The sequence below is a fragment of the Rhinolophus sinicus genome, chromosome 5, assembly GCF_057876585.1.
Source record: "Rhinolophus sinicus isolate RSI-liver-muscle chromosome 5, RSI-T2T, whole genome shotgun sequence".
Taxonomy (NCBI): Eukaryota; Metazoa; Chordata; class Mammalia; order Chiroptera; family Rhinolophidae; genus Rhinolophus; species Rhinolophus sinicus.
In genome coordinates this window covers 19,593,751-19,606,565 of record NC_142505.1, presented here as the reverse complement: position 1 = coordinate 19,606,565, position 12,815 = coordinate 19,593,751, and the positions used below count along the sequence as shown (strand labels likewise).

The 12,815-nt window shown below is 35.2% G+C and overlaps 1 protein-coding gene across 9 annotated transcripts in view; it reads left to right on the top strand.

Annotated features, from left to right (window-relative positions):
* Positions 1 to 12,606, top strand: part of RBMS3 (RNA binding motif single stranded interacting protein 3) — a 1,228,141-nt gene extending 1,215,535 nt beyond the window's left edge. For all 9 annotated transcript variants that reach the window (XM_088798298.1, XM_088798292.1, XM_088798297.1 and 6 more), the window contains one exon: positions 5,984 to 12,606. In XM_088798298.1, coding sequence (XP_088654424.1) covers positions 5,984 to 5,990 — 7 coding nt within the window. In that variant the 3' untranslated portion in view covers positions 5,991 to 12,606. The remainder of the gene's footprint in view (positions 1 to 5,983) is intronic.
* The last annotated feature ends 209 nt before the right edge of the window (positions 12,607 to 12,815 follow it).

Here is a 12,815-nt window from a genome sequence, read left to right as displayed (position 1 = left end):
AGGTTGTAACAACTGGAACTGGGTCTTACAGGAAGGAGCAATGGTCCAGGTGAAGTAACATCTTGATCCGTGTCCATGGATGGGAATACTCACCAGTAGAATGATATGGGAAGTAGATACAGAGTAGCAGAATGGTGTGAAAAGGCAGATTGGACCCAGATTCTCATATCAGGTGCCATACTGAGGTTGAGGTTTTCTTTGTTCTTTGAATGTCCTTTCAGTTGAAGTAGACAATGGATTTGCCAGCAATGGAAACAGACAGTCCTATTATTGCAATGGTTCAGACAAGAAGGTAAAAAATTCTGAAATAAGATTGAAACTGGAGGCCAAAGGAGTCTGTGGCTCATGCTGCCTGCACCGCTCAGCCAATAGGACACAGGAGTTGGGTCCTAGAATAAGCATTTATTATCAGAGCAGCAGTGATCTGAAAAGGCAGCAGGTAAACACCTCCCAAAATTGCCTTCACATTCTCAGTCTAACTTGGGGTATTTAAAGGAAAATCTGGGCGTTCCTCCAGAGGCTATGTGACAGTTCTGGGGTCTGCATGGAGGCTTCCCTCTGGCAATGTGTCTCCCCTTCATGGTCATCAACCCAGGAGCAGTGATAACAGTAACTGGAAAGAATGCTAGGCCATAGAGATTGTGATCAGTAAGCAAGCATGAGTTTCAAGGTAATTATCTGAAGCAGGAAACGGGGACAGGGGACATTCTAAACTCAGGAACTGGGATGAGAGACATTCCAACCTCAAACTGCAGGGAGGGTGTTGATCAATTGTTAAGCTCTAGGACAGGGAGAGGTGAGGCCAGGAACATTGCAAGGCCTCTTTTGTGGGGGTCCCAACCGGGCCCTGTTTCAAGATCATGACAAGTGAGATGGTGGGGGTAAGGACTAGGGAGATAGACTGAAGTAAGAAAAGTAGAACAGGACTTTCAAATTCCAAGCAAAACTGTGGAGTTATGGATGCCACTAACAGAGGCAGATGATATAAAACCAGGAGGGCCTGATTTGTGGAGAATACAAGGAATTTAATTCAGAGAAACTTTATTCCTTGAAATAGTTGAAGAAGTCTAAATCTGACGACATAAAGCTTTGTGTTCAAATGTGTTTAAAACTGTGGTCACCCCATGGTTATGTGCCTTGAGCCATAGATTCTTATGGTTGATAATGCAGAGCTTTCCACATATAATAAATATCAAGAATAGAAATCCTCCATCCCATCTCTTCATAGAAAAAATTATGGTAATGGATTTCCTCGTTTGAAGGAATTTTCTTTTGCACTCATGCAGGAACGTATGTTACAGGATGTTCCACAGGGCGTGCTCGTTGCTGCAACATGACAGAGATGAAAGCACCCTGGAACATGGAACATTTCAAATGTGTGACTTGTGAAAACCACTTGCATTGCCTTGCGGACATTTCTTTAAATCTGGAGAAAATGTTTAACAGGTCCTGTTTATATTCTCAACTTCCTCTCTTTAACATACTACAAAGTACTAGGAGCTTTAACTTGAAACAACAACAATAAAATATGGAATGAAAACCAAGACAATACACTAAGTCAAATAAATTGGTGAATGACAATCACTTCTGAAAATTTTTGAAAGGAAGAAATTAATGTGACTCTATCCAAGTTTTTATCAATTTCAGCCAAGGGAAGCTGACCTGTGTCATAGTAAGACATGAGATTCTTCTGAACCATTTGGGTCATGTGAACACTTGAGTTCTTTTTCTTATATAACTACCGCTGGTAAAAGTTTAGGAACCCACAGAGACAAATATTAAAGAAGTTGTCAATAGAAAACAGGCACACAACAATTTATATAGCTTGCTCTGTACTCACCTGATACAGTCCCAGCTCTGTTCTTGTAAGTAATCTGAACACTCTTAACATGAAAAATTCACTTAGATTAGATTTGGCCGTGCTCTAGTGGTAAGACTGTGTTATCCTTATGGAGGCCACCAGAAATCTACTTTAACGGTCTTGTTTTGAGTTCAAGTCATGAGCAGAATTCCTAAAGTTATAGGCTACTAATTCCTCTACATCTTTTTCCACACCTATCTTTCTTGTTCATGTAGAGCGGTGACTGTCTCTAAAATACTTTCACCTATCCACATTATCTTGAGTACTCCCAATTTTACAAATGGCAGCTCATTTCCAACATCATTTTGCTAATGACATGCCCCTACATTCATCAGGCGACCCATTTTTAACAATCATTATGCTAACTGACATATGGGTAGTTTAAAGTACTTGTACAAACCTATGGCCTTTCTCATTAAATGATAGCTGACCTCGTATGGGGTGTGAAATTCTGAATTGGGTAGCTGAATGCCCCTAAAAAGTAGCTTAACCCATCATGCATACATTTAACATCATAATGTCTATACTAAAGGTATTTTAAATTAGAGACATCACAATAGAAAGTTGCAAGATAAAAGTTTGAGAAATATAAATGTGCATATAAATAAATAGGTTACATTTGGGATCTATGTCAGCAAATATTTTAGTATTCTAAATTCTACTTTCCAAGCTGAAAAAGCAGGTCTTCACATTTTGTAGTCATGCTTTTTTTTCTTCTTCTATTTTTAAGAGTCTATTAATGCAAAGGGACGCTGGACTCTTATGCCAAAAGGTAGAAATGATACCTGTGGTTTATTTTGGAAGTTCTATGGAAATTCCAATTCCTGCCTAAGTTATCAGTTTTTCTCTGTGCTATTTAGAAAATCTTAAAAATGAGTAGGACTTGAAAGTATGAGTCTTCAAGCAAAGTTAAAGTCTAAGATGCAAAATCAAAAGTCCTTGATTCAAATTACATCTTTGCCACTTACTAGATGTCATTCAACCCTTTGGAGCCTCCTTTCCTTCTTTAAAGTGAGAGATTAGATTGTTCTCCAGAGTGTAAATTAGGTCTCTAGTGGTGAGAGAGACAATTTATCACCATTCTCTGAAGTTGGGGTGGGGAGGAGTAGTCAGAAGCAGTGTTTCAGTGTTGGGAAACGCTGCTCTAACCTAAGTGAAATACTTTCTTAATTGCAGTTCTCTTTAAAGCCATTAAAATGCTAATGGCTATGACCTCCTAGAGGGCCAGACAAATATTTCAAACGTTCCTGAAAGATGAGTGTGTGCTGCCCTCCTCCTTTGGAACTCTTAAGAGTTCTGTTTTGTTTTTTCAACAAATTATTAAAGAATGCTAACAAAAAATTTTGTTGTCAACGTGATGATGATTTTGATACTAATTTAAAAGATTATATTCTTTCAAAAACTTTTTTTTTTTTTGGATTGCATACCCTTTTTTGTTCATTCCTTAACCACATGCTTAGTTTACCTATGGGTGGTCCAGTAATGGAAGACGAGTATGCAGTTTTTCCCAAACTTGACCATAGAATCCTTTCTACTTGGCAAAGAGCTAATCTGTCAGGAATGACACTGGGGAATATTCCATTAGTAGATGATCTCTAAGATTTCTTCCCGCTCTGAAAGTCTAGAATTCTAAGATTATAGTTGCTACTTCCTAATCTATTCATTCTGCCTTTTTTTTTTTTTTTTTTTTTTTTTTTTGCGGTGGGGAGAGATGAAAGATAAAGGGTTCAAAATAACACTATGATCTTAAATTCAGTCAAACTCTTTGTCCTCCAACACCCACACTGACCTTAGAAGGTCCTCATCTCAACCCCAGCATTGCAAGGTGTTTTTCTTCTTCAAGTCTTCTTTGGCTAACTAAATTGTCATGAACACCAATTCCCTATACATTGTAAGTATGTTAATGACATGTAAAGTATGCCCTTGATTACCATGTTTACATGTCCTTTATGCTTATGAGTAATAATATATTCTGCTTGCACAGTACTTTACAGTTTCCAAATGATTTACATATACATTATCTTATTTACATGAATTATTTTTAAGTTGCAACCAATTTTATTTCTAATATAATACCACTGATCAATTTAAAGCGTTCCTGTTACTAAGGATCAGAGCCATGAAAATTTAGAAGCCTTCTATTTTTATGGATATCAGTGCAACCCGTGTCATTATTTAAATGTGCACTTTCACCCTTTACCTAGGAGAGAGAAGGTGGATAGGAGTGAATTCAGTTCTATTAAACAGCAACACCTTTTCCCTTCGAACTTCAGCTAGCAACTATGAAAATGCGAAGTACAACCATTAGTTTCTCCCCATTTGTTTTCACATAGAAATGAGACTACCTGAAGGATTAAGCAAGTTATAGGAGAGGGCTATTAGAAACATTTGTGGAAGGTTATAAAAACTTGAAAATAGCTCCAGCCCAGCTCGTAAACATGGATGCTTTGAGACAAGTGCACTTGACATACCTGAGCTGTGAGTGTTCTATGCCAGTGTAGTCCATCACTGAGTAAGACACTGTTCATTGAGCAGCTTTTACAGAGATCCATGGTGTTTTAGGTGTTTTCTTCTCAATGTACAATAAGAACAGGGTGAAAGCTAGGATTGGGAGCAAAGAATAGATTAAAACAAACAAACAAAAACACAAAACCATACAAGATAGATTTTTAGAAATAATGGAGTAAGTCTAAACTTGCAGAAGTATAGAGATCAAATATATGCCATGGTTCCCATGACTACTACTAATAAAATTTCCCTTATTGTTGCTATTATGAAAAATTTAATTGCATTTCTTCTGAAAAGAAATTCTACTTTCTTGTCTAATGCAGAAAAAAATTATTTCTAGAGACTTACACTACTGGTTAAAAATGGAAATATTCAATTTACCAACTAGTCACTTTTCTTACATGATTCTAAGTACAAATTGATCCAGTTTGTAAGAACCATAGGGGACTCACATGAAGGCCTTTTGCTGTATAAGAAAAGCAACCCCTCTGGGTTATCCCAAACTAACTGTCATATAGTTTAAAACATTATTGAGGGATTTTTGTCAATTTGAATAAGGCCCCGTAGCTCAGGGTGAATGCAGCCCTGCATCAGAGTACGTAACTTGGGGAACAGACTAATGGCTGGAATTGAGCCCCCCTGCACTCTCTCAGCTATGCATCTTGTGCAGTGAGCAACCTGTACAACTATACCCAGCAACCCTGAGGTTTCTCTACTAAATTAAGCAGCTGTGTATCATGAGGTTCTTCTTTTTATATAGCACACCCCTGAAATTATTTAGAAAAACTCTAATCTATGGGTGGAAGAGCTAAGAGTAAAGCTCACCCTACTGGAAGCTCAGCCTTGCAATATAGATGTGGCAACAGCAGAAGACATTTCTAGGGCTAGGCTAGGGAAAGTGGCATGTAGTAAAAGTGACATTTGTCTAGTTAAATGCCTATTATGTGACTACCACTCTGCCAGACTTCTGAAGAGTAAAATGTAAAAATAAAATATAGTCTCTGCTCTCAAGAATTTGAAATTTTGATGAGTGAATGAGCATGGAAGAAGAGAAGGAAAAGAGAGAAAGTGAACAAAATGCCGTTGCCCTCTTACTTGTCTTACTTAATTACTTGGGCCAATAAGGCTTATGCGAACTTACCTCAAGTTAACATACAATCCATTGCTATGCCTTGGGTACATAGTAGGATCCTACATATTTGTTGACTGAGTAAGTGATGAATCTCATGGGAATTCTGAAAGGGTAGAATTACTCAAAGAGTTTCTGGGGGAGCTATAACATAAGTCAGTCAATGAAAAATAGATTCCATGCACAAAGGCAGTATTTTTTTTTTAATCTGGGTATATTTGTAATATTACTTTAGAAATGAGAGATATTCTTGACCTATTAGCCTTGATATTTAATGTGAACATACTTTTTGGCTGGAGTATATGTTGGTGTGAAAGTGGCAGAATTTGATACTTTAATTGGCCCAATATGCTTCTACAAATTCACTGATGACTGTTATTTTGAAACAGCTTGGTATCTTTTGAAGAGACCTCATTGAAAAAGAGCACAGAGGCAATTTCAAAGTTGCTTTGATGTAATAACCACTTACTCAATTGTTTTCACAGACCATAAACAAGACTGAAGAATGTCCGTCTGAAACTTTGCCTTGAATGAAGAAACTTCACCGAACAAGAAGTTGGCTTCCAGTTTGCACAGGCGTCAATGGAATGCTTTTTTTTTTTTTTTTTTTTTTAATTTTCTACTTTACCCAACAAAAACAAAGCATTTATATGTGCTGTGCAAATGGTTCCTTCATGTGGTCTGACAGTTTATTTTTTGCCATCATTTTTTTTTAATTAAAGTAAAAAAAAAAAAAAAAAATCCCAGAAGAGGAAAACCAACAAAAACAACAAAACAAAATATGGAAGGTTGACGTATTATGTGGAAGAACAGTTGAATTCAGGATTTATCTGAAGGTGTAGATAGATTTTTTTTTTTTTTTTTTAACAGAAAATATGAGGTCAAGAGGTGGGCAAACAAAAATGGAAACAAGTTGTTTTCCTTGGTAATTAAGCTACTCTCCCCGCCCCATCTTGTTTAAATGTGGATTGGTTTATTTTATTTTATTTTTTTCTTAGAAATATTTAGGTAAGGTTTATCTTGAATCTTAATTGCCTTAATTTTAAGGACGTCAAAGGCTCTCGAGGCAAGCTGTCAACGTCTTGTTAAAAAAAATCAAGAAAGAATTGAAATATTGTGCCAGCTTTAACTGGTACAGAAGTTTAAGACTATGAGTTTTTAGGGTGAAAAAAACTGTACAGTTTAAAAGAAAATGTTTTTCTTCATTTGAAGAAAATTTGTTGATAAAAGAAACCATGGCAACCACAAGAATTGGAAAAATGCTGGGACTTTTCATGAACTTTGTCTTAAGTGTTGAGTCATTCTAGAAGGCTAAAACATTTTATGGTAAAGTTATTAAGGTTGGTTTAAAAACAACTGCATTAGAAATAATGCGTGTTTGGGGGGCAGAATGCAGATTTTTTTTAATTTACGAAGCGTGATTGCTAGCAAAAGCATTAGTGCTTTTTATCTGCAGTCTTTTTTATGAGCTTTACAAAGTTTTTAGTCAGCTTTGCTTGTCACATTGCAAACTTAGCTTAAGAGCATTAAAAAAAACTTAAGTAGATAGGAGCTTATGGTCAAAAAGTGCAAAAAAAAAAAACACAAAACAAAACAAAACAAAAAACAAAAAAACAAAAAAAGCAATAGATAGAGAAATTGTTGACAATTTCTGTAGTCTTTCCTAGTTGTGATCAAATTCAGCCTATGGATGGCCTATTTTATACCAAAGATGAAGTGGCACCCTATTGCAGTCCAGAAGATAGAGGTTGTTTTTCTTTTCTTTTAAAAATTTTATTTGACCTACATGGCCGGACCAGTTTTTATTTTGTTGTTTGTTTAAACTATCTTCCACTGGTGTTTTACATCCTGCAAATTTTTTTTTTTTTTTTTTTTTTGTATATTTGTTTATAGTAGAAGCTTTCACCTGCTGTTTTCAGCAGTTTCAGCGTGAAGAGTTCTGGATACCAACTGATAGAGCAAATGGCTTTAAATTCCATGAGCTTTTCTGGTTCCTTGCTAGCTCTCTTGAGTAGTAAAACCTATATTGATGGCCACCAATAAGCTAAGACACATTTTTTAATAGGTTGAAATTTCTGTATGAGAATTTTGAACTAAAGATACTTCCTGCACCTGGTCTGAAGGGTCACTTGTCAAAAAAGCTTAGTGATATTCTGTTAAGTGGTGAGTGGTCTCCTGAAAAGGTCTCATTGTATTTGTAACAGTAGTCTTCCTTCTAAATTCCAACACCTCTTGATTTTGTCTTTTCACCTCAGTCTGTCATCATTCACCATGAATAGTCACCTTGATTCTGCAGTTGGGAGGGGGTATCTTCTTTTTGCCTTTTTCATTGTATTTTCAAACCCTGGTGTTGTCAGAAGAAAGACAAAATAGACCTTTTTATTTCAGTTAACTCTCTGAGGCAAGTGGGACCAATAAGTTTGATGATTCTATTAATGGAATTTAGGTAAGCTTTTTAAAATGCTAGTTGACAATCAAGAAATTGTAGGATTTATACTAATAAGAACCAAAACAATTAGGTTTGATCAATGGTTAAAGCCAAAGGAGATATATTTGCATTGAGAATGATGCAAAACTTTGTCTAAAATGAATTAACAAACATCGATGTAACAAATGTCTCTGCATATTTGGTTCATGAAAGCTATGTTCAACATGTACAGTTTTACCTGAAACTAAGGACAATGAAACTTTGTTAATTGAATCACGCACTAGAATTGCTTTCTGAATGAATCATTTGAATCAAATAAGTGAAATTTTTCACAAACTATGTCATAGGAACCTGTCTGAGTCCAGAAGGAAGAGGGAAATACATTAAGTTCATTGTAAGACAAATCAGAATAGGTTTTTAAAAATTCTGAAAACAACAAAAAAAATTAAAGATAAATCATATTCCCATTAGGTCAGCGTGAGTAATGAGTTTGAGTCATAAGAAAGTGTCAATATTCCACCATTTATGACCTACAAACAAAAGCCTAGAGTTGAAATAGATCTGGCTCTCTTATTTGCAATACCATGTATTGGAAACTCAAATCTAAAGAGTGATTCCACATCTTTGTGGTCAAATTAGAGGTGAAAATATATCCAAGAAATCGTAATATGCTACAGAAAAATTCCAACTGATCACACCTATCCTTATGGTTTTCCGTGCTTTAAAGAGAATCCTAAATTTGCACTTTCTTCTGTTCCATACTTCAGCTTCTCATGTATTTTAAGGGTAGCACTTAAGTTTTATATTTGAGAAGCAGGCCCTCAGGTTACAGAGGGTATAAGCAAATATGTGTGGGAACTGTGTTTTCTGTTTCGTTTTTTCACTCTCTGAACTCTTTGTATAAATAAGGATTATCCTGGGCATAATTCATTTGAATATGAAATCAACATGCTTTTTTTTGTTTCTGTAAAAAAAACAAAAACAAAAACAAAAAACTAAACTTAATGTGATACAAAGACAGTCTCATTTACACAATCAACAATGAGGCTAAGAGGTAGCTACCATGTGGCTGATGAATGTGCCTAGGTCACTTCCTGTTTCTATTCAAAACTATGGCTTTATTTATACATTCAGAAACATTGTTTTCAACTATGAAATTTCAGTGATCTCAATTTTTTTAAGCCACTTCAGTCAAAAGGAAATTACCTGTCATTTTATGTGTCCATGTGTTTTGTGTTTGGATGTTTTATATCATGCCATTCTATACAATATCTTCTTTCATATCAAAAAGAAAAAAGTGAAGGGAAAAAATGGCACATGTTCAAATTTTCATCTGTCATCTCTTACCTAATACTTGTTTTTAAAGAGTTACGTCGGGAGGGGAAAGCAACAGGTAAGCAACATTACATGGGATGAAAAACAAAACAACCCAAAATATGTGTTCAATATATGTAAACATCAGAATCCTAATTTAATCCACTATATATTATGGTTATTTTATCCTGTACTCATTTTTTTTTTTTTTTTTTTGAGTATTCTGGTTCACCAGATTTTCAAGCATTGATTCAGATGTTAAATTTTTCCTTTCAACTTTAATTGCAAATACTTAGCTTAAACATTAGGAAAGAAACTAAAAGCAGAATTCAAATGGGATAAACTGTCTCATCCAAACTCCAGTTACATGGTCAGTGGAGGAGTGGGTTTTCTTTTAATGATGATAAAGTGTTATCAGAGGAGGCAAATTATGCATAGCGACTCCTCAATGCATGGTCATGTCTTCTGAAGATGTTATGGACCCTGAGTGAACTAAATGTAATGCTAGCAGGGGCTGGTGACTGTCCTTGAATACTGACATGTCTCAAATATTGCAAGTGACATAAATTCTAAAAAAAAAAAAAAAAAAAAAAATACTCTACCTTACTCCAGTTTGGTCGGGGTCACTTTGTTTCCTTGGTAGATTTCAGTCTTTCAGGCGTTGTCTCCATGCTTCACTTGAATCACTTCTTCCTGTGACCTTAAAATATCTGCCACATTTGACAGCATATAAGACTCATTTCCATCCTTTTCTAATGAAAAATTACATGCTGTTTAAAGCACTCATCTTAGAGATGGAAGGCTAAGAGCAGAAGATGGCTCATGGAGCAGGAGGTTCACTGTACCTACAGAATACATCAGCCCCTTGCAAAACTGCTTGAAAATTATTTTCAATTCATACATAACCCCCAAAAAAGGTTTTAAAAAAAACTTCATTTGAATAATTGTGAAGTCAATTATATAACTGTGTATCTTTTACAGGGGCCTAAAATCCCCATTAATGAGAAGTGAGATTTGATTTAAAAAGGACCTTTGCTTTCGGAATGAAAGCAAATAAGAATCAAATAAGTGAAACTCTTTTCACAAATAAATCATAAGAACCTGTCTTAGTCCAGAAGGAAATCTTCATGATTGAGAAGTTTCAATGTGCTGTCTAGATGGATTGTAATGTTAGTAGGAGACTAAAAGTACATTGACTGTTCAGTGTCATGTTTAATTTGATCACACAAACAATTGCAGATGAGCTGATAAGCAGGGAGAAATTCTTAAGTGGGTTTCAGTGATAAATGTTTTCCTATGACAAAATCAAATGAAAGGATAATATTTTTGTATGTGTATAACAACATTCAACACATTTGAGGAATCACTTCAAAATAAAGTTTAAACATGTCATGGAGCCTTGATCTATCTTATCTTGTCCACAGTAGGGAGTAAAAGATGAGACTTTGTTTTTTCATGTCACTGTGTTTGGCATGCTTCAAACTTTTGAGCTCACGGGGACTGACAGCCTCTCACCCCGATCTGAGGAGCTGATGTAATTGAAACGGGCGCATTGATTCTGTATACTGTACCCTTCCTGTGGCAGAGTGATGATGGGATTTCATTAATGAATCAATTCGTTTTACAGTTAACATCCCCCTGTGGCATTGGAAGACAGTGGAGTCTAACTCAAATTTCACAATTTTTACCCAGTACTTTTAAATATATAATTAATTTCTAATCCAAATGCTCTTGGTCATGGCTTTCTTTTGTGGATTACATAGAGTTCAGAAAAGTACAAAAGCTAAATATAACACCCCAAGTGTCCAGCAAAGATCTTTTACGATGTAGGGCAGGGATCACACCCCAGATTGTTGATATCTTTTATCTTTGGTTTTATACTCTAGTACATATGCTAACTGTCTCATACATACACAAAACGGATGGATGGCTTCTTAATGTTCATTTCTTTGTATTTCTGGGAGGGAAAATAATGTTTTAAGAAATGCTTTTTTTCACTCAGGAAGCTTTAAAGCTGAAGCAGGGGTGAGATCAAGTTTGGAGTCTTCAGGAAGAATTACTAGACAACCAAGTCACACTTTTTTTTTTTTTTCCATTATATTTACTCCAGTTAGTAACTGCCCCATGACTGAATCTTGCAGAAATACAATCACTCTCAATTTTTGAAGGGCTAATTATCTACTTTGTGGATTTGTTTTGTCTTTCCTTTTAAACTATTAGAACTTGGGGCTCTGTTTCCTTTTATTAACATGTCACCCCGAGGATGGGAAAAGAAACAATGGAAAATAAAATTCAAATCAGTCTATTTTGCTTATTGTTAAGTATTGATTTGTGGAAGGCATTTGAAATCACTTATAAAATTAATGTCAGTGCATCATATACCATTGATTTTTATTATCCATACTGTTCCTTTCCCATCCACCACAAATAATTGAGAGTTGCCTGTATTCTTGCAGAATATAAAGGAAAAAAACTAGCAAAGTATTTGGCTTCCCTCAAAAGAAAGCTTTTTTTATTTCCTTCTGTTTTGAAATTTGATCCGGTAGAAAAGGTCAACTCAAAATTCAGTTATGAAAATATAATAGCAGCTCTTGGTGAAACACTCTAATATCCCTATCTTAAATATTTGACAAAAATAAATGCATTGTTTTGTTGTTTTTTGACTCTGCATTACTGTATTAAGGTTGAATAACTTTGACACTCCAGTGGATTTTTTTTTAAATGATCATTTCAAATTTAAATAGAGTCCAAAGTGTAACTTGTATTACACTTTGTATTTTAAACCCTCTGGTCTTAGATTATTAAGCAGGATGCTCTGTCCTCCTCTCCAAAATATGTTATTTTCTCATATATAAAAGTTATTCCGTAATTTTCAGGAACCGTAAAAAGTATTTCAAAGAGACACTTGAAAAAGTTTTCTCCATTCTGGAAATCAATGCTTCCATTTATTTAAAAAGAAGAAAAGGATATAATTGGAATCTTAATTTTCAAAAATATATGTAAAAGTGTACTTGCTATGAAATACTGAGTTTCTAAAAAAAAACAAAAAACAAAACAAAACAAAAAAATGGGACAGCTTCTTTTAAAACTCTTGTTTTAGGCCATACTTGATTTCATGGAACTTCTGAAGCATCATTCAATTTTGAAGTTTATTTAAGCGCGTTTTGTACTGATGTCTCCGACTGTCATGGAAAGTTCTGTAATTCTATGGTGTTTCTGCTTTTATTTTTATTTTTTCATCTGTGCCACAGTCAAACAAGCTACCATTTCCCCCATTCCTTGGGCTTTCTGTAGATCAGTGGATGTTAGGTTTAAACTTCTGTTTTCTTTGATGAAGCTTTCAATAAAAAATGAAAATAAAATCAACCAAGTAAAGCCATTGGGTTCTTCACTCTTCTAGCGATGGGTTGGAGAGGGGCTGGTAGGAGGGAGCAATGTCTGTATTTAATTGGGTATGTTGCTGGCTTCCTACAGAATTCCTCAAAGAAAGAACCATCCAGGGAAACAAAAAGTGAGAGAGGAGGGAGCATTCTGTTCATGTAAGGCAGCCTGAGAAAAATCACTGTTTGGGGGCT